Source organism: Curcuma longa, chromosome 2, assembly GCF_044706935.1.
Source record: "Curcuma longa cultivar G26 ecotype Majalengka, Jawa Barat chromosome 2, ITB_CL_G26_1.1, whole genome shotgun sequence".
Lineage (NCBI taxonomy): Eukaryota > Viridiplantae > Streptophyta > Magnoliopsida > Zingiberales > Zingiberaceae > Curcuma > Curcuma longa.
The window spans coordinates 6,068,398-6,088,480 of record NC_133862.1 but is presented as its reverse complement, the minus strand read 5'-3'; the positions used below and the strand labels follow the sequence as shown (position 1 = coordinate 6,088,480).

At 36.8% G+C, this 20,083-nt stretch overlaps 5 protein-coding genes across 5 annotated transcripts; 3 read left to right on the top strand and 2 right to left on the bottom strand.

The window, feature by feature from the left end:
* Window positions 1-785: 785 nt before the first annotated feature.
* Window positions 786-3,450, bottom strand: LOC141818468 (putative polyamine transporter At1g31830). The gene is made up of 2 exons (XM_074705959.1): window positions 2,874-3,450; window positions 786-2,363 (listed from the first exon to the last, which is right to left on the bottom strand). The coding sequence occupies exons 1-2, from the start codon at window positions 2,943-2,945 to the stop codon at window positions 903-905; spliced, it is 1,533 nt and encodes a 510-aa protein (XP_074562060.1). The 5' UTR covers window positions 2,946-3,450; the 3' UTR covers window positions 786-902.
* Window positions 3,451-5,433: 1,983 nt separating this feature from the next.
* LOC141818458 (tubulin beta-9 chain-like) lies at window positions 5,434-7,447 on the top strand. Its single transcript, XM_074705952.1, has 3 exons — window positions 5,434-5,851; window positions 6,221-6,490; window positions 6,586-7,447. Exons 1-3 carry the CDS (start codon window positions 5,458-5,460, stop codon window positions 7,266-7,268), a joined length of 1,347 nt encoding a protein of 448 aa, XP_074562053.1. The 5' UTR covers window positions 5,434-5,457; the 3' UTR covers window positions 7,269-7,447.
* Window positions 7,448-10,196: 2,749 nt separating this feature from the next.
* Window positions 10,197-14,447, top strand: LOC141822471 (kinesin-like protein KIN-10C). Its single transcript, XM_074709922.1, has 16 exons — window positions 10,197-10,402; window positions 10,535-10,697; window positions 10,814-11,014; window positions 11,096-11,282; window positions 11,379-11,584; window positions 11,687-11,928; window positions 12,060-12,155; window positions 12,232-12,280; window positions 12,687-12,740; window positions 12,833-12,926; window positions 13,004-13,308; window positions 13,401-13,447; window positions 13,871-13,892; window positions 13,970-14,047; window positions 14,172-14,201; window positions 14,290-14,447. Exons 1-16 carry the CDS (start codon window positions 10,197-10,199, stop codon window positions 14,350-14,352), a joined length of 2,043 nt encoding a protein of 680 aa, XP_074566023.1. The 3' UTR covers window positions 14,353-14,447.
* A 1,120-nt stretch (window positions 14,448-15,567) lies between these two features.
* Window positions 15,568-15,908, bottom strand: LOC141822501 (polcalcin Phl p 7-like). Its single transcript, XM_074709950.1, has one exon. The coding sequence runs from the start codon at window positions 15,838-15,840 to the stop codon at window positions 15,595-15,597; it is 246 nt and encodes an 81-aa protein (XP_074566051.1). The 5' UTR covers window positions 15,841-15,908; the 3' UTR covers window positions 15,568-15,594.
* A 254-nt stretch (window positions 15,909-16,162) lies between these two features.
* Window positions 16,163-19,861, top strand: LOC141821907 (glycosylinositol phosphorylceramide mannosyl transferase 1-like). Its single transcript, XM_074709286.1, has 5 exons — window positions 16,163-16,624; window positions 17,615-18,005; window positions 19,004-19,167; window positions 19,241-19,311; window positions 19,398-19,861. The coding sequence occupies exons 1-5, from the start codon at window positions 16,293-16,295 to the stop codon at window positions 19,556-19,558; spliced, it is 1,119 nt and encodes a 372-aa protein (XP_074565387.1). The 5' UTR covers window positions 16,163-16,292; the 3' UTR covers window positions 19,559-19,861.
* Window positions 19,862-20,083: the final 222 nt, after the last annotated feature.

The following is a 20,083-nucleotide window of genomic DNA, read 5'->3' as shown; positions in this document are numbered from 1 at the left end:
GTCTCAGTATGCTTCCTCAAGTAAAGGCCGAGCTTTCTCTGGTCTCGGTCAGTTTCTTTAAACGTACGCCGAGCTCTTGCCACTATCTTTACATATCTCCCATTTCACGCGTCGATCTCATGATCTGGTCCTAGCATCATGCACCGACTTCATAACTTGGTCCTAGCATCACGCGCCAGCCTCATCATGCTCTGACCTCAGAATTCGATCCCAACATCATGTGCTGACCTCATGACCTTGTCTTGGCACGATCCTTGCATTTAAGATCAACTTTCTGCACGTGATATTTATCGAAGATAGGGTCATTTCGCTTAATCCGGAGAGGATAGAACTGATTCCTCCGCAAAAACAGGAGCACACTCTCAAATATTTAGCAACGGATGGAATCTTCCAAAGCTGAACAAGTACATTATAATATTTCTCAAACAGTTGCTAATACGTCAGCACAGAAAACAGCTGTTATAAAAAAGTAACACATGTCCATAGGCACAAGTACGCAAACACATAAGCCCTACTTTCTTCAAGCCTTTGATTCCTTCCTCTTTTGCGCCGAACCCTAACTTGAGCGTCGGAGTGGCTTGCTGAACCCACTCCCAATGTCATTCTAACCCTCTTTTTGAATGCTTTTCAGGTTCTCTCATATCTTCGGGTGATTTTCTTCGAGGAGCATGCACGTCAGCAATTCTGAACCGATGTCTGAATCATCCACATTGTATTGGCCGGAACAATAACTTAGTTAAGTTGGAGTTTTTATTATAAATTAGGATTTAGCAACAAAGCCATCAAACACTGAGAAGAGATCAAACTTTATTAGCAACAAAACGAGAAAATAGAAGGAAATGAGCTTCAATCAACAATGAGTTCAGCAAATCCAGAGAAATTCCATCATAAACTAATCTAATCTAATCTATCAGCGATTCGATAGTACTAATGTCATGCTCAGCTTCCCTAAATTCAGGAAGGTTTGTATGGAATTTCCAGAGTCTCCTCTTTTCTGCTTGTTTCAAACAAGGTTGTAGAATGAACCCTACAAGCATCATCAAAATGCTCACAGTCATAACTTTGAAGGTGGCAAAAGCCAGAACTACACATATCAATATGGTAGGAGGGATGATCATCAAAATGCAACCAACTGTCCCTAGAGGAATTCTATATGGACGAGGAGCATTCGGGTAGCTTAGTCGTAGTTTTACGAAGGCCACAAACTCCAAAATCATTCCGAAGCAGTAGAGGAAGTTCTCGGCTGCTACTATCTCTTGGAAAGTCATCCATGACAACAAGAGCACACCCGAAGCAGAAAACAGTATCCCCGCGAGAGGTGTTCCATAGCGGGATCGCCTAGCAAAGAACTCCGGGAGCATGCCCCTCTCTGCCATTCCAAGCAGTTGATAAGAATCACTGCTCATTTCTGTGATGAACATGCCCATGTTGGACAAAGCTGAAGCCCCTTGCACCCACCATCTTAACCAGACCCCCGCGAGGATTTTGGCAACATCAGAGAAATAACCATCTGTCCATGACTCCCGATTGAGGGGGATGGCTCCGGTACCGGCAAGGAGGGGATATAAGTAGCCGACAACCACTAGAATCAGTGCATAAAAGAGGGCCTTCGGCAGAGTTTTCTTTGGTTCATCCACCTCTCCCGCCAAAGTACTGATTGAATCCCAATAGTTAAGGTTCCAGAAAAGTGTGTTCAAGTACAAATTCCAGTCGACATTGTACCAATCAACAACTAGCCATCTTGCAGGCCTGAGTTCTGGAATTGCCACTAACCCCATTAAAATGAAAGGAGCAATCGAAAAGAGCCCGAGAAACACAGACATCCATCCAACAATGGCCAACCCTCTATAGTTCAGATACGTCAGTGCAATTGTTAGGATTAACACTGCAAATACTCTTGGAAATCCACCTCCTAAAGCTGGAACACCAGACTTCAAGTAGTCCAAGAAGAGGACTGGATACAGAGCATTGTCTATGACACCGCTAAGCCATTTCATCCAACCTTGCTGAAAACCCCAGAAAGGACCCAAGGCCGAGCTGACCCATACTACATAACCTCCGTTTTCCGGAAACATGGTGCCCATCTCGGCGGTGATCAGCGCTTCGGGGATGCTCCATACGAACGGAAAGACCAGAAAGCCGAGAATAGCCAGAAGTGGACCAGCAGCCTGAACACTATCTTCTATCCCAAAGGGGCCACCAGATACCTCATAGAATATGAGAAAGACAAGAGGTATGAGTGAAACTTTGTGGATGCTTTCTTGTTTTGGAGCTCCACCATTGATGGAACTATCCAATTCGGCAAGGCGATGTTCCCCCATCTGAAGGGAAATATCTGTTGAGCGTCTGGAATTCCTTGGTTTCTGAGGATCAAGTAGATGAAATGCAACAAAGATTAGAACTTTACCAACCATTCATTTAGCTATTTATAGTCTCAAGTTCATATGTCTCAAGTTGAAAAAGAGGGGATCAAATCCCCAAATGAGAGAAGACATGTTCCCTTCTAGATCATTAGCTGCATGGATCATACTGGTAATCTTGGAAAACAAATAGCCAAAAGCAAATTGCATGAAGAATCAAATCAAAATGATAGTTTTTGCTTTTTATGGCGTCAATTTCCAACTTCCAGAGCGAGTTAACACAGTTCAGAGAAGCCAGAAGATAGTCGTTTGATAAAAACAACAAAAAATTCTCAAATTTTTGTCAGCAACAGATGCAGTTAACCTAACAGACGAAAAGGGAGAACAAAATGCAGAGAAAATTCAACTGAGAGTGACCTTGGAGGCTCAAGTAATTAGGAGAAGTTCGGAGATCGAGCACAGGCAGGTTAACGAAAGAGAAGAAACGAACAATTGTGTGGAACCTGGACTTACAGCGCCAAGAGAAGACCTCCAATTGACTGGATCAGATCTCCAATCGCTCGATCTCTTGCTCCCCCATCGCATCGAGATGCATGAAGAAAAATAACCTAAAAGTCCAAAGTTAAGAAACAGATCGGCGTAATGCCAGGTGACCGCTCTTAGCAACCCGCGGAGGCCAAGTCGGCGCCGAATCCAGTTGTCTTCAGCATCCTCGACGGAACACTGTGGCGATCGAAGGGATGAAGCAAGCCTCGCTCGATCGCTGCTGTCCAACGTCGGACGCACCACAAGCAGACACACGAGGAAGGAAGGAGGCACGCGGCTGGAACGGATGCAGCGGCAGAGAAACTTTCCGTAATTGAAAAGGAACTTTTAGATTAACGATTACGAAACGGAGGGATCGCCGGGAGAAGACGGAGTTGGCTTGGGAGCAGCGACCGGTTCAGGGCACAACAGAGGCGGATCTTGGCGGGCGTTGAAAGAAGAAGTCTGCCGCCGATGAGCTCGCCGTGGAGCGAGCAGCCGCCGGCGGCGGTGAAGGATTAGTAGAGCAGCGGGAGGATGGGGGCGCGGCGCAGCAGGTGCTCGATGAAATGCTAGTAAAGGAAAGGAAAATTACCAAATTTGACCAAAATTCAAGGGGTGATATGAACTTAAAACATTATTAATTTGTCATATTATATGATATATTTTTCAAAAAAACATAATGAATTAACACATTTATAGTAATATATATAACTTATTTAATTGTTGAGAATAAAAAATGTCATTTTAAATTAAATAACTAACAGCATAGATTTGTAATACATTAGAATTATAATGTGTTATATTTATTGTGAAATTTAAAATCTATTATGGATAATCTTTAAGGTTTCAAAAGTTCATATTAAAAATAGCAATTATCCCTAATCAAGTGAGAAAAAAGGCAATTAAAAAATTCAAATAAATATTACCGTTGAACACTACAATGATATCATTAATCCATTGAATAAGCTTTCAATAGACTGGGAAAAAAGCATTTAATTAATTGTTTCTCAAATAAAAAACCTCTATTTGTCCGAAATTTTTATTCCATCTATAGCTTAGATATCATGCTTATGGTACAACAAAAATTTGATAGCTCTCAGCTGAGTTCTCCTTCGACGTTGACGGTAAGAATGCTCCTTTTATTCAAATAAATAAATAAATCCGCTATCTCAATGATTATGCAGAGTTTGTCCTATGCATAATAAGAGGATTTTCTTATCCAAAGTTAACACAAAATCAAAGGACGTCAATTTAGTCTCAACGATGATCATCCGATGCTTAAGTCAAACTATCATAAAGAATAGTAGAATGTGAGCACGATGAATAAGTATAAGCCTCCCTTATCTTTTGATTATCGTCCTTCTGTTATAATTTTTATCATGTAACGATAATTTTTAGAGTGAGTTTGGTTTAAGTTTATCGTCGATAACTTTAGTTATTTATCCAAATTTATCAATGATAACCTTGTTTGATTTATGTTATGATCGATTCTCAATTAATATAATATTACCGTCACATCAACAAAACGTCTGAGTTATAAACTCGACATGTGATTTTTTTAGCAACCTCAGATTTTCTGAGATTTTGGAGGTTAACAAATTTTTTTTAATGATTATATTTTGATTTTTAAATGGAGTTAATTAAAATATACAATGTAGGTAAATTAATTAATTCAATAAATTTTAATTTAAATACTTATAAATTTTAAAAAATAATTGAAAGCATTATTTTATTAGAATATAGAAATTTATTTTAAATGTTAAAAAATTATATTTATTTATTTTATATATTATTAATTTATTATCATCATTAATATTAATAGTATTAATTTAATTTAATTTATTCTAATTTATATTGAATCAAGAGTAATATAGTAAATATTAACTGATTATGTTTTATTCTTTCAAACAAATAAATTGAATCAAATAACATAAATATTAAATTATATTTTATATCTCATAAATTTGATTATGTGATTATCAGATAATCACGTATAATAAAAGTTATGCATGATAATTTGAATCAAATATACTCTTATATTATTTAAATTCCCCTCTTGTAATGGCCGCCACCATCAATTTTATCTTTCTATTTCCTTATTTATTGAAAAAAATAAGTATGAACTAATTTAAAATAGGCATCAAATTCCTATAAATAAATACTGCCGTTTGCTTTGCTTTTTAAAATAAAAAATAATAATAATATTGTTGGTTTAAATCTAGAGCTCATTTTTGCTTAGAAAGGAGGTTTAGTTCAAGAATGTTTTATTTGGGGAATTAATTTTCTATTATAAGGCCTACTTTGTTTATGGTTAAAACACGCATCTCCATTACTTTTCGGTTATTATTAGCAACTAGCTAGGGTTTCACTCGCCGTTCCACCGACTCTCTATTTATATTCAAAATTCAAAATTCCCCCTAAAACCTTAACGTCCGTTACTCGCGTCAGGCACCACAGTCCTCCTCCCGTCAACGTCCGTTATCTTCCTCCTCCGTCTATTTAAAGGCTCGTCTCTTTCTTTCTCTCTCTCCTCCTGCATCCTTTCCCCTCGTGAGTCGCCGAGATCAAGATGAGGGAGATCTTGCACGTCCAGGGCGGGCAATGCGGGAACCAGATCGGCGCCAAGTTCTGGGAGGTGGTGTGCGCGGAGCACGGGATCGACGCCACCGGCCGCTACGGCGGCCACTCCGACCTGCAGTTGGAGAGGGTGGATGTGTACTACAACGAGGCCAGCGGCGGCCGGTATGTGCCGCGCGCGGTGCTCATGGATCTGGAGCCCGGCACCATGGACAGCATTCGGTCGGGGCCATACGGCCAGATCTTCCGCCCCGACAACTTCGTCTTCGGCCAGTCGGGCGCCGGGAACAACTGGGCCAAAGGGCACTACACGGAGGGAGCCGAGCTCATCGATGCTGTGCTTGATGTAGTCAGGAAGGAGGCCGAGAACTGCGATTGCCTTCAGGGTCCGATCTCCCTCATTTCCCCCATTTTTTCTGTTTAATTTTTTTCCTAATCTTCGTGCTTGTATTTTTAGGGTTCATTCTCTTATCCGTATAAATTCTTGACTCCTTCAATCTTTTGTGTTATATTGCTGACATGCGTTCTAATTTTGTGTCGATCTATCACTAGATATTGTTTCCAGTAGAGTTCCATGGTTCATTTAGCCCTAACTATCCAATTTGTATATAAATCAGATTCATGATTTTTCTTTAAACTATCAGATCTACAATTCCTATTTGGTCTGTCTGTATCTATGCTTTCTCAAATTGATGAAGCAACCCTCCAGGTAAAAATTAGTTGAACTAATATTTCTGGAGTTTAAATTCTATCAGGATTCCAAGTTTGCCATTCACTTGGAGGTGGAACGGGTTCTGGCATGGGGACACTTTTGATCTCTAAGATCAGGGAGGAGTACCCTGATCGTATGATGATGACGTTTTCTGTCTTTCCATCACCTAAAGTGTCTGATACAGTCGTCGAGCCCTACAATGCTACTCTCTCTGTTCATCAGCTTGTTGAAAATGCTGATGAATGCATGGTGTTGGATAATGAAGCTCTGTACGACATTTGCTTCCGTACTCTCAAGCTCACAACTCCTAGTTGTAAGTTTTGGCAGCTTGAATTTATTATTTTCTGCTATAAGATTAGTATTCTGCATTTCTAATTTGATATGTGATTTTGTGTTCGACTAAACCAGTTGGTGATCTGAATCATCTGATATCGGCTACTATGAGTGGTGTTACTTGCTGTCTCCGATTTCCTGGGCAACTCAACTCAGACCTCCGAAAGCTTGCTGTTAATCTCATACCTTTTCCTCGACTTCACTTCTTCATGGTTGGATTTGCTCCTCTCACTTCTCATGGATCCCAGCAGTACCGAGCTCTCACGGTTCCTGAGCTCACTCAACAAATGTGGGACTCCAAGAACATGATGTGTGCAGCTGATCCTCGCCACGGACGTTATCTGACTGCATCAGCCATGTTCCGCGGCAAAATGAGCACCAAAGAGGTGGATGAGCAGATGCTTAACGTGCAGAATAAGAATTCATCTTATTTTGTGGAATGGATCCCAAATAATGTGAAATCAACTGTCTGCGACATACCTCCAACCGGACTAAAGATGTCATCGACCTTTATCGGAAATTCAACTTCAATCCAGGAGATGTTTCGTCGAGTCAGTGAGCAATTTACTGCCATGTTCCGAAGGAAGGCATTCTTGCATTGGTACACCGGAGAGGGAATGGATGAGATGGAATTCACTGAGGCAGAAAGTAACATGAATGATCTGGTAGCTGAATATCAGCAGTACCAGGATGCAACAGCTGATGATGTTGAATATGAAGACGAAGAGGAAGCTGAATATCAAGAGGAGGAGGCTTGATACTCACCTGTTATGATCCCTTGCAATCTCTTTTATTCTGTTCGATAAGCTTAGGAACATATCGATTATGTTTGTTTTTGTTTTGTGGCACGAATTAATGTTATGGACTATGATCTAAATGTTGTTGTTGATAGTCTGGACCATTGAATTCATGCAGTGATTGTGTTTCTGCTTCTGATTGTCGACGAGTGCTTCATATTCTTCTATTTTGATTGAGGAAATAATTTATTTAAATTTTCATTATTATTGATAGTTATTGTTATTGAAATTTTATAGTATGTTTATTGTAAATTACTACGTGTTGTGTGGTTTTTGTATTTTGATTTGTAAAATGTTTTGTATAAATTCTTATTGTTATCTAATTGTTGCTTGTTGACGTTGTTGAGATTTTATAATATGTTACTTCATGATCAAATTAACATGTCTCTCATTGCAAATTGATTTTTGATATTTGTTTTTTTATAGATTTATTGTGACTGAAGCTGGAATTTATACTTTCCTCGATCTTTGATAGTTCATCATCATCTGTGTTAAGTGAATTAGTTATACATGTAACAAACAATTTAATTAATTTGATAAAATTTCTTTTGTTGTTATTATAATTTTATAGTATGATAATTATAAATTGATGTTCTTTTGTGTTATAGATATTATTTTTTTTGTTGGAAATTAATGTGTTTAAATTCTTGTTGTTATTGTTTATTGTTGTTCTTGAGTTTGTCTGTTATAAATTAATGTTTGATATGTTATAAAATAATTTTATTTTTTATTTGGTAAATATTTTTTTAGTCTATATTGGTATTGTATTTTTGTTAATATTTTATTATATGAGTACTTTTGTAAATTGATATTTACTTTGTGTTAATAGATTGGGGGCATGAATATATTAAGGCTATCAGATTGATGTTTGAAGGCATGAAAATATTAAGCAGTCTTAAAAGAGTATATAGATTTTTGTTTGAAATGATTCAGAGTTTTATAAATCCATCAATTACTTTCGAATGAAATCGACTAATTAACTTTCGACATTCAGAAAAACAAAATTTTGATATTTTCTAAAAAAGAGGAGTCCAAGAAATTTATTTATGATATCATTTAGTGAGTATCATGCCCTTATAACTTTGCCTTGACAAAATTTCTTATGATTGAATCAAGTTGAAAATAATCGATGTTCTCAAATAGTGTATCACATTGATTTTGAGGGCACAGATATATTAAGTAGCCGTAGATAAGTACATCGGTCTTGGTTGATTTGAAATAATTCAAAGTTCTCTACATTTATCAATCACTTTTAAATGAAACTAATTATGGATCTTCACCATTAAAAAAAAAAATCAAAATTTTGATATTTTTTGAAAGATGAAAGTTCAAAGAGCTTGTTTGTGGTGTCGGTCAGTGAGTATTATTGTCATAACTTATTATAAGCTTTTGATATAATTTCTAATGTTTGGAACAAGTTAAAAAAATTACAGTTCTTAATATAGTGTATTACATTAATATTTTAGGGCATGAATATATTAAGGACCTGTAGAAGATATCGATCTTGATTTGAAATGATTCGTAATTTTCTAAGATCATTAACCAATTTTGCACGAAATCGATGATAGATCTTCGTCATTCAAAAAATAAAAAATTTAATATATTTGAAGGTGGAAGTTCAAGGAACTCATTTATGATGTTTTATAGTGAGTATCATTGTCTAATCCTTATAATAAGATTTGACATAATTTCTCATGCTTAGAAAGAGTATAAAAAAATCCACGATTCTCAAAATGATATTTTACATTAACGTTTGAGAATATTGATATATTCAAGAGTTTTAGATGAATATATCAGTTTTGGTTTGAAATAATTCAGAATTTTTTAAGTCCATTAATTATTTTGGATGAAATTAACTAATGAACCTTAGTCATTCAGAAAATAAAAAATTTAATATCTTCCGGAGAGTCCACGAAATTTATTTGTGGTGTAGTATTATAAACTTTATAGCCTTTATAATAAACTTTTGATATAAGTTTTCATATTTAGAATGAGTTGAAAAAAATTACTATTTTTAATATAGTATATTACATTGGTGTTTGAAGATATGTATATATTTAAAAGCCTGATATAAGTATATGTATATCGGTCTTGATTTGTGATGATTCAAAGTTTTCTAGGACATCAATTAATTTTGAATGAAACTAGTTGATTGCCAATAAATATATCATAAATGTATCAATCGATTGTTCACTGTAGCAATCAATTGATGTATCTGTTTATGACCGTAGAACCGGCGAGTAAAAGTTCTATTTAATTTCAATTTTAAAACTTAATTCCGTTAAATCAAAATATTATGAACTGGATTGAATTGAAATTGCTGTTGATTTTAGGATTTATAAATTTTAAAATTCAATCCAAAATATTAAAAAAATAGATAATTATATAACAGAATTTATTTGTTATTTTGATATATACCAAAATATTAAAAAAATATTAAATCTTACTGTAATACCATAAAGCTTAAGAACATATCAACTACGATCTAAATATAGTTGTTGATGGCCAAACCATTGAATTCAAAATCTGAATCGAAACTTGAAATAACATATTTTCATGAAAAATTTATTTAATGTTTATACAATTTAAATTATTCATAATACTTTCTTCTCGTGAAAAATTTATTAAAATGAAATAGAGTGAAAAAGAAAAATTACTTCTTTTTGAAACAACTATATATTTTTTCCAATAAAAAAATTAAATATTAAAACAAATTAATTTTTTCCCCGCCGACTCCAGTTCTAATCCACTAACCTGCTCCGCCGGACACCAGACCAGATCGCCAACGGGATTTGATTTGAAACATCTCCCTCTCCTCACTCCTTACCCTAATCTCTACCTGCTTCGATTGGATTCGCTCCTTCCTTTCTCTTCTCTGCGCTGCCCTTCATGGATTCTCCGCTGGCTGCGGGAAGTAGCATGATTTCACCGTCTTCGAAGCCTCGTAATCAATTGCGACGAGGTGTCCGCGTGGTGGGCAAGATCCGCCCTTTCCTCGACTCGGAGATCACTGCATCTGCCGGATCTTCTCAGATTTCCTTCACCAGTTTTTACGGAGAATATGCATCGGTCACCCTCAGCGATCAGAGTAACAGGTATGTTCAAAGACGATAGAGTTTTGACCTATCTGCAGATTTTGCTCCATCAACGCTTAGTTTTGAATAATGAAAGTGTTGGGGATAAAGGTGTTTTATAATTTTCTCAAACTTGTTTTTGTTGTTCTGCAGTCGTACGACCTATAAGCTGGACTGGTGCTACGGCCAGGGTGAAAGCATCTGCGATGTTTATAATGGAGAAGTTAAGCATCTTGTTCAGTGGCTATTTTGTGGGCGAAATGCTTGTGTTATTGCTTATGGTGCTCGGGGAAGTGGAAAATCCCAATTAATTCAGGTTAAATAATGTGTTTTTTTTGCATAGTTTAGCTTTCTGTATGCTAGGTATAATAGTTATGTGCTTTCTGTAAAATGGAAATCTATCCTGTTTAACAAAAAAATAATGTTGTCCAGGGATCTGAAGAGAACCTTGGCTTAGCAATGATTGCTTTAGATGAAATCTTAGCCTTTGCCAATGAAAACAAGGGATCTGTTTCAGCATCTTGCTATGAAATATCTCAAGATCACATATATGACCTTTTGGAACCTAAAGAGCAAGAGGTCCTTATTCTGGAAGATGCTGCCAAGAGAATTCAACTCAAGGGCCTTTCAAAGGTAGTCAGTATACTTCTAAAACATGGTTTCCCTAACCTTTGAATGTATGACATGCAAAGGTATCTGTATGTTTGGTTTCAGGTCCCGGTAAACTCTGTCTCTGATTTCAAAAAGATATATTTTCATGGATATCATGCTAGTAAGGTTTGCCAGATGTCTAATAATAGCACACTCAAGAACCATAGAGGGTTGATTGTGTACTTATCTTTTGTCGATAAGGAATCCAACAATTCTCTTGTTGGAAAGATTAACTTTGTTACGTTGGCAGGTAGATAAAATATACCTCAATCTTTTTTTTTCATAAGAAAAAACTGCACCAGCTTATTCTTGTATTGTTGGCTGATGTTGTTATCCATCATTAAAGATTACGAGGATACAAAGCAAAAAGGTCATGTGAAACCTCAACTAGCTGAGAAGGCTAAGATTAGCAAGTCATTATTTGCTCTTATAAATACTGTGCACGCTCTTAATGCTGGTGAAAACTTCATTCCCTACCGAGAAAGCAAGCTAACTCGCCTACTGCAAGATTTCTTGGGCAAAACAAGTATGGCTGTATTGTTTACCTGCCTGGTGAGGATCTTATTTATTTCCTCATTTATCCTTATCATTGTTGTTGTTTTTAGTATTATCTTATTTGGTTGTTCATGTTCAATATCTCTTTATCTGTTGTAGAATCCTGTTCTCTGTCAAGATACTGTCAGTACAATCAACTTAGCATCTAGGGCATGCCAAATTGTCAATCAACAACGTTATCACTCGGCGAAGGTTCTTAAGAGTGTTTCAAGACTAAACCAATTGGTTATGCCTTCTTCTGTTGGAAAATGCAAATTATCTGGATTAGCAAAGAAAATTGAATTCTCTAAATGTTCATCAACCGGAAAGGAATATGCATCACCATCTATGTCAAAGAGAAGGTTGTCCTTGTAATATCAATATTTTATTCTTTTGAATGATTGGCTTGAGGTTTCCATTATCATTCCCTTTGTGGCTTGAGCTCTATAGTCAGGACAATAGCTAGTATAACATGTTAAACTTTTATTGACAGGCAAGAAAAGCTAGGAAGTTCCCCAAAGACGACAACAGCTTCCTCATTTGGTTCGAATGAGAAAGAAAATGAATTTTCGGCTGGTGTAAAGGAAAGGTATCTTTTGTTAACACAATACCTATCATTATAAGAAGATAAGTAGTAATTCTTTATTATTTACTTTTCTTCTCAGGGAATTGCTCAGTGGAGCCAGTTCTCTAAATAAAAATGAGATCATGAAGGTATTAAATTTAGCAATTTTTTTTTTCATTTTAGGCTTTGATACGTATGTGATCAACTTGACCGATCACGTGTATGGATTTCTTTATTTGAAAATGGATAAAATGGCTGGAAGAACTCACCTTGGTCCATGGTGTAATTATAAATAACTCCAAGTGCAGCATAAACGTTCACGAATCTATGAATTCTAATTAACCATGTTTTTAGCTAGATACTTAATTGAAAAATATCCATCTTAATATTTATGTTGTTTGATGCAAATATGAGGGACAAAATGCTATTCTTCCATCACATCAGGTCCATAGAATTCTTAAGAATTCTCACTTGAGAGAGAATCTCTCCTTTGTTGAGAGAAATTTTAGGGTTCTTTGTAATTCCTAGCAGAATGACTTTTTTCTTCTTCTTCAGGGAATTTGTGATTTTGTCGATCCAAGTCATGAAGAACACACCAAGCCAAAAGGGGTCAGTTTTTTTCACTCAATACTAAAATTTTACTTCAGTTTTCAGTATGCGACAGTGACATATCATTTTAATGTTTCTGCTGATATCAAAAGGGGTCAGTTTTCTGCCATACAAATGAACAAACTAAGATCGAGGATACTACTTCTAGATTTGTATTAGATGAGAAGCTGCCTGCTGATGCAACTGGTTAGTATCAGGAACTAAATATTATATTTGATAGAATATGTTTTCTATCTTTTCTATCCTTTTGTTTGCAATTGAAGATTGCGCCAAGGATGACAATGAGAAATATTTAGTGGGTGAAACACCAAAGGATGAAGCAGCATCCGCATCCCCGCCTGTAAGTGAAATGTTGAGAGAAATGACATGCTCAATGAAGTTTCTAAAGACACAGACAAACTGTGTCGAAACACCAAAGAATTCAGTATCATTTCTCCAACACATTGACAAAGAGCAGATTGATCCTCAAACACCTGGAGTTCCTTTTACAATGAGATTAGACAGTGAAAACATCTCATACATCGGTACTCCCCAAGATATTTTTAAAACTCGAAGTGCAGGACTGAAGGTCATGCATAGAATAAATAACTGTGATTCATACTTTTATCTTGAATGAGCTGGTAGCTGATTGGTTCTCTCTTCATTTTTTGCTATCCACAGAAATCCCTAGTACAAGACTGTCTTGCCTTCCTCAACAGTGCTAGCAAGTAAGTTTAAAGATTACCAATTTTTTGTTTTTGTTTTCATTTCTATTCACATAAGAAATTAGTTTCCATGTTTTCTTAATTTCAAACTCTTCCAGGGAAGCTAATGAAACTGCAGTGCTCTATGATCTGTCTAATTTTAGTCTTTTAGAAAGTTGTGGCTATATCAGAATGAAAACTGAATATAAAAGGCATCACAGTTCACTAATCTATCTTTCATCTGCAATATTGTATATTAAGATCTACAGTTATACACAATAATGAACAATCATGCGAACAATCACTACTTCAACAATCTCTCAACTTTCAACTGCTATTAAATATTCAGAGTAGGCGGCATCATGACCGATTGTGAACAATATCATCTAATGTACCTATTGTTTTTTTAGCCCAAATATTTGATATACTTCCCCTTTGGCATTGTAGGGAGGAGCTGAAAGGATTAAAGGTACAATTAAAATTAGATATTTATCTGTCCCTCTTCTTCAGTTGAATAATTTTCTAAATCTTTTTTCCATTGTGTAGGGCATCGGAGAGAAGAGAGCTACGTATATACTAGAACTTCGCGAAGAATCTCCTGAGCCCTTCAAGAATGTAAGTTCCATGAAAGGAATGCCCCTAAAATAAACTAGAAGCAATTGTTCTATTTCTATTGACAGAGTATGGATATTTTTAAAACCAATCAATATTTTATAGTTACTAGAATTGGATAATTTTCAATGATGACCTCAAAGAACTAGGCTTATCTACAAAGCAGGTAATTTTTATCTGTTCCATTGCGATTCACACTTTTCGTTTTGCACTCAGTAATCTTAAGATGATTGATGGTTCTAGTTTTGTTCCAGATAAATGCAATGATGTCAGGAGCACTTGGAGACTTTGGATGCGAGTTTCAACACCTTGATTAGTTTGTTGATAGTGACGAAGAAACGATTCACAAGTCTCTCAATCTGTCGTTGTACTCTGCTCGACTAATAACCTTCTTAACACTGTTTATTTTTACTGTTTGCTCGATTGTTTTCTTAGTTTTTTTGTAATGTAGCCTGTCGTGAGTAGTAGAAAGCCACAAGAGAAACACAACCAAGTTGCCTAACTCAAAAGTACCTTGACTTGTTTTTAGCTCATCTCATGTCTTTTAGCTCATTTTTAATTGCTTCGTGTCTTGTTTTATCAAATTTTTTTAATAATTTAAATATTTAATAATTTAAATTGATTAATTTTATAAATAATTTTTTTTCGATCATCAAAATGCTTAGTTATTACCTATGAGCTTGCATCCTACAATGGCAATAAATTATCAATTAATTAGTCAAATTCAAAAATTCTATTATATCAATTAATTATTTGAATTTGAAATTTTACTTTTAACAAATTTCATTTATGTAAAGGTGAAATTTGCTATTTCAACGGTCTTACACGTCGATCTTATGATTATTTGTGAGAAAGTAAATTAAGAAATGTAAATGATACAAAAAGGATATTATTTTGATTTCGTCGAAATTCAAATCCTTATCCTTTTTTATAATTTTGCTTCGTCAGTTATGGTTCGAGAATATTTTTTCTATTTTGGATAAATTTTTTATAGTGATCAGCTCTACTGTTAAACGACCCTATAATCAAAAAGAGTAATAATAGATAACATGAAAAATTGTAGCATGAATGTAGCATGACACACTCAATACAAGTGGCTCCTATTGACATACAGTGAGACCCACATCCATGCATTGAATGTGTTATGCTACATTCATGCTACAATTTTCATATTACCTCCCATTACTCAATCAAAAAATCTCTTATGAATTTTTTTTGGAAACACTATATCATTATATTAATAAGAATCTACTGCCGAAACAGTACCTTAGTCAACAAGTACATATTACCAAGACGATTCAAATTTGAAATCTTAGACAATATATATTTTCATGCTTACCACTTAATAGTTTATCGATATTTATTTATTTATTTATTTTTGTCTATTAGTCGAAGTATCATTTCAAAAATTTTAGTACAATAATTACTATTTTTGAGCTCCATAACTGACCATGGTTCTTCGGCTAAGTTGCCCGAGAGAGAAATAAAGAACGATCTTCTCTTCTCCTTGTTCGCCATGAGAGAGAAATGGGAAGGATGAAAGAAGAAGAAGGAAAGTTCTAGAAAACTTTAGCAATGTCCTTCACGAGGCCCGGATTGGCATGGCAGAAGGCGATGAACTCCTTGAAGTCGATGTTGTCGTCGCCGTCGGTGTCGATCTCGGCCATTACATGGCTGACGTCGTCGGCGTTGGTCGAGCCTAGGGTGCGAAGAACTTCAGCGAGCTCGGCGAGTGAGATCTTCCCATCTCCGTCGGTGTCGAAGCGCTTGAAGATCCTCTCCATTTCCGGCGTCACCTCTTCCATACTGCTTTCTTCTTCGTCGTCGTCGTCGTCGACGAGCGCGGAGAAGAAGGGGAAGAATATAACGAGACGAAAATGGAAAAGAGGGGACTGACTCCGCGAGTGGATTAGCGAAGAAGCTTCGAGTGCGGAGTCGAACGAGCGGTGGCAGGTTGATTCTTTTTCCTATATTTCTGGGATTAAATTAATGGATAGAAATTGTCATAAACACAAACTGTAGAATTATTTTTTCTGTAATTTTTTTTAATTATTGATTGAAAATGACGGAGGCAATTCTTGTCTGGTCCTGTGTCCGATCTGGGGCATTTGCCACCGACGATTGCGCCGTCGGACAGCTCATGAAGAGATCAGGCGAAGCTCAGCGATCGATCCGCTGCGACCTCTGAGATCTGATCGGTTTCGGTCGGATCTTTGACCGGCACCCCGGTGCGCGTCTGTTTCATGGGGTGGCGGCCATGGCCGCATTCGTGGGAGTCAGAGACGTCACATCGGCGGGCGCTGGCGGAGCCTCGGCTGCGGCGGTGGCGGCATCGGGCGGAGCATCTGCCGAAGCGTTTAGCTCTGGCGAGGGTTCCGGCCTGCCGTACTCGCCGGCTAAGATGAAGGCGGCCTCCCGAGGCCGCGCTTACTATTCCCTCCTCCTCCTCGCCCGCGTCCGGAAGCTCTCCAAGGTCCGGATCCTCCTCACTGCCGGCGTCGTCCTCGCTATCCTGCTCCTCGCTCGCCAGGTGGACCCTCTGATGGGCTGGAACTACCGCCCGCCTTTGTCCTCCGCCTCGTCCTCCAGGTTTCACATCCCTCTTGTTTTGTTCCTTCCCTTGCATTTTGCCGCAGTGAGTACTTTGACCTTGAATCTTGCTTCTCTCATTGTCGTGCTTAGTTTTTGTATTGGATTTAGGTATAGAAGACAATTAGAAATGAGGGAAAAAAACCCTTTCTGTTAGTTTAATCTAGGGTTCTACTTTGTGGAATGACCTGATTTGTAGGATACTGATGAACGTGAAATGCCACTATTTTTTTATGCAATTTTACTTGTTTCATGAGTTGAAACTGGAGCATGATCTCTTCTCTTTGCTCAAAGGCTCACCTTCTGGTTTGATCTTGGTAGAAAACATTGTCAGGTGGTTATTTGGCTGGGATGCCATATGGCGAAGAATGACAAGGTGTTGTTCTAAGTTGAGCCCATCTAGAATAGAAATCTTGTGTGGGAACAAGGGTAAAATATTGTTTGATTTTGTTTCCAGTATGTATATAACTGCGAAAGCATGATCCTTTGATCTTTTAGACCTTTGAAATTTGAAGCTAAAGGTGTTAGAAAAGTTGCCACATAGGTTTTTGCCATTTGGACCATCCTTAGCTCAATTAGCAGACCAAATGAGGCCAGAAGTTCACTGATTTGAGGAAAAGAACATTTGCAGATAATAGGAAAGGGGGATGAGAGTCCTAACAGCCATTACACATAAGAGGACGAGAGTCCTAACAGGACCAAATATGTTCAACATGCACTTTAGACGACTTAAAATCGATCAAGTTAGCTATCGAGTAGGTGATATTGGATGGTAGTAGAAGTACGTTTGATTATTTTTTGATCAATCAATTTCTTTGCCCAAGTGGAAAATAAGTGATGGAACTGATTTCGGATTCTTTAATAATCATTGGCATTTAAAATTCTGCTGATATTACATCGTCTAGCTAATCATTGGTTTTGTACCACCCTCTATTCCCTTTCTCTACGTGTTGTTATTTATGCTCATAATGTCTCATATTATGCTTATAGGGATGGCTACACAGTGCTTATTAACACTTGGAAGCGTGATTCTCTTCTCAAGAAAACTGTGGCTCATTACGCATCTTGCCCCAAGGTTGATGCAATACATGTAGTTTGGAGTGAACTGGACCCTCCATCAGAAAGCCTTAAAACCCATCTCAGAAATATCTTAGAGTCCAAGTATTCAAATAAGCCATATTTTCAGTTTAACTTGAATGAGGAAGATGACTTGAATAATAGATTTAAGCCTATTGAAGGCCTCAAAACTGATGCAATCTTCTCAGTCGATGATGATGTGATAGTTCGTTGCTCTATGCTGGAATTTGCATTCACAGTCTGGCAAACTGCTTCTGACACAATGGTTGGATTTGTTCCGCGAATGCATTGGTCAAGTAAGGAGGTAAACCATATATTGCAATATGATCTAGCGTGTCTATTGTGTTCTTTCAATATGGCACAGTATACTTGTTAAGAATTGTGCTTTAAGTTTTAAATCAGATTTTGGAAAGCACCCGACATGGCATGCAACGAACTTATTTCATAAATTGATTGCTACTCTCATTCCCTTTACCAATGTCGTTCCTCTCATGTCCTGAATAGAAATTATAGTAGGAAAAGATGTGATACCAAGTGCTTGTGATGATGTGATCGTACACAAAGAACTCAATCAATGTGGTGGGCTATATATATTACCATTTTAAGATAGAAGAATATTACACATTCACATGTACAGTAACCTTGTTAATTCACATATATTTATTCAAACAAGACAAGGTAAATAGATAATAATCATAGTTTTTTTTTGTGTGTAAAAAAGAGAAAAACCTGTGCAGATTGCATATGCCCCCACGTACTCATCCTTTATGCTTCACTGGTTTGTATCAAAAAAGCATATGCATGTATAATCATGTATATTAATTTAATCATTGATTGGCTTGACTAAACCATGTCAGTTTATTATCTGTTCTCGTCATTTTAAGAAATAACTCGATATGAAGATGCCTAACATAGCTTATTGCGTTTGATTTAATGCAACTACAATTATAGATGGATGAAAAAGGAGAATTCTTGGCTTATGATGTGCATCGGATTATAGGAATGCTATATCTGGATTAAAGAAGTCCCACTTGGATTAGGCTTAAATATATAGATTTAGTTACAAAAGCTTCTATAGCACACTAGGGATTTAACCAAAGAGGAGCCTTAAATTATGATACCTTGAATGAAACTAATGACCATAATTTTGTTCATATAAATAGAGCGAATTATGTAATGACCATGAGATATTCACTGATCATATAATCATCTTTACCTTCCATTTCTATATTTTCAAAATGACTTTTCTATGAAACACACTAAATCTGATATCATATAGGCACCTGATATTTTCCAACACAGGAGAATGGTGGAATTCACTATAAGTATGGTGGGTGGTGGTCTGTATGGTGGACAGGCACTTACAGTATGATTCTCTCAAAGACTGCTTTTTTCCATCAAAAGTACTTGGACATGTATACACATCAGATGCCATCAGCAATTCGCGACTATGTACGCAGGGAAAGGTTTGTACTTGGCAGCGACAACCTGATTAAATTCGTTTAATAGTTTGAACCATTAAGTTTATGTTCCTTGCAGAAATTGTGAAGACATTGCAATGTCTCTGCTTGTCGCCAATGCCACTCAAGCTCCTCCAATTTGGGTTAAAGGTACATGTCGAAAGCTCTTGATTTCTATGAGTTCTCGCAACATATCATGATTCTTTGACAACCAACATGATTCTTTAACTTTTCAGGTAGGATATATGAGATTGGAAGCTTTGGCATTAGTAGCCTGGAGGGCCATATCAAAAGGAGGACAAAGTGCCTCAATGACTTCATTTCCCTTTATGAATCTATGCCTCTAGTTTCGACCAGCGCGAAAGCAGTAGATGCACGACAAGCTTGGTTCTGGTAGCGGAAGCCCAAACCCTGCACTTGTATTCATCACCAACCAAGTAAGCAAAAAACACTTGCACATGCTTCATTTCGTTCTTTCTTTTTTGTTTTCAAATGATAACACTTGTTATAACGGCCTTAGTTTACCATAACCTTTATATATCCCTCGTCCTGGTGTAAGGGCCAGGCACACGGACATCTCGTTACTTTAAGCCAAGCTTTGATGGCATGTAAAACTATAAATTGCTATTCCTCAATAACACATTGGAGGATTCATCGCAAAGTTTAGCTGAATAATATTGTATTTCTGTTTTTTTTTAAATTTTATTTTCACCCAAGCAACTTCATAAATATTGATGCATTTCCAACAGTGCTTGATTATAAGATTCTGTATGTAATTTTTCTTGGTGGTGTTTGGATAACATAAGAGAGAACATATCGTATCTTACCATTGTTGAATCAGGCTGTAAAAAATCAGAATTTTCATCCTTAGCTTTTCCTTCCAAGTAAACAGCTGCATTTATTTCTTTCCTAACTCCATCAA